We start from the raw sequence: 1,092 nt of genomic DNA on the forward strand, positions 1-1,092 counted from the left end.
CAGCGGCAAGTGAATACCGTGGCTGGAGAAGGGTGGAAAAGCAGGCAGGCGATGCCCCCAGAGGAGGAGGACACACCGGACCTCATCCTTGCCCTAACCGTGGTGATTTTGGCTTGCAGACCACTCCCAACTACACACTGATCATCCAGGCTGCGGACCAGGAGGGCAACGGCCTGACCAACACCGCCACTGCCATCGTGGAAGTCACTGATGCCAACGACAACTCCCCCATCTTTGACCCCAGAATGGTAGCCGAGCCAGCTCCCGCAAGCCACTGCCCTCCCTGGGCCACCGTGGCATGAGTGCCCCTGCCCCGGGGTGCCTGGGACCGCATGGGTGACTGTCCCTGTCCCCTCTCTTGCAGTACGAGGGGTCGGTGAAGGAGAATGAGGTGGGGGTGGTGGTGGCCCGGCTGCACGTGACAGACCAGGACATGCAGGGGTCCCCTGCCTGGCAAGCTGTCTACCGCATCAAGAGCGGAGACCAGGACGGTGACTTCAGCATCACTACCGACCCCAAAACCAACGATGGCATCCTGAAAACCGCCAAGGTGGGTCCTGCCGTCATGTGGCTGCCCCAGAGCCGGCTGCCTCCCTGCTTGGCTCTACCCGGCTCCTCTCTCCTTCCCACCCCCAGGGCCTGGATTATGAGACCAGGAGCCAGTACGACCTCAGGGTGACAGTGGAGAACGCCGTCCCCTTCACCGTGTCCCTGCCGCTCTCCACGGCCAGCGTCCTGATAACGGTCAAAGACGTGAACGAAGCCCCCGTCTTTGTGCCCCCGGTCAAGAGGGTGGAGGTGATGGAGGAGCTGCCGGTAGGGCACCAGGTCACCTCCTACACTGCCCAGGACCCGGACAAGGATCAGATGCAGAAAATCACGTGAGTGTGGGGGGTGTCAATGCTGGGGCACCCGAGGGGCTGCACTGGGCCATGTGCCCCTTCCTGCCCCGCCCCCACTGACCCCTTGCTTGCCCCAGGTACCGCATGGGCAGCGACCCCGCAGGGTGGCTGGCCATCAACCCCGAGACCGGCATCATCACAGCGGCCCAGCCGCTGGACCGGGCGGCCATGCATGGCATCAACAGCACCT

General features: G+C 63.9%; 1 protein-coding gene across 1 annotated transcript in view; it reads left to right on the forward strand.

Annotated features, from left to right (window-relative positions):
• Positions 1-1,092, forward strand: part of CDH3 (cadherin 3) — a gene marked incomplete at its 5' end in the record, with an annotated part of 5,461 nt that overhangs the window by 1,524 nt on the left and 2,845 nt on the right. Inside the window, 4 exons of the mRNA XM_035898044.1 lie at positions 120-248; positions 365-550; positions 637-881; positions 980-1,086. Coding sequence (XP_035753937.1) covers positions 120-248; positions 365-550; positions 637-881; positions 980-1,086 — 667 coding nt within the window. The remainder of the gene's footprint in view (positions 1-119; positions 249-364; positions 551-636; positions 882-979; positions 1,087-1,092) is intronic.

Source organism: Egretta garzetta, unplaced genomic scaffold (genome assembly GCF_000687185.1).
Source record: "Egretta garzetta isolate BGI_Z169 unplaced genomic scaffold, ASM68718v1 scaffold67, whole genome shotgun sequence".
Taxonomy (NCBI): Eukaryota; Metazoa; Chordata; class Aves; order Pelecaniformes; family Ardeidae; genus Egretta; species Egretta garzetta.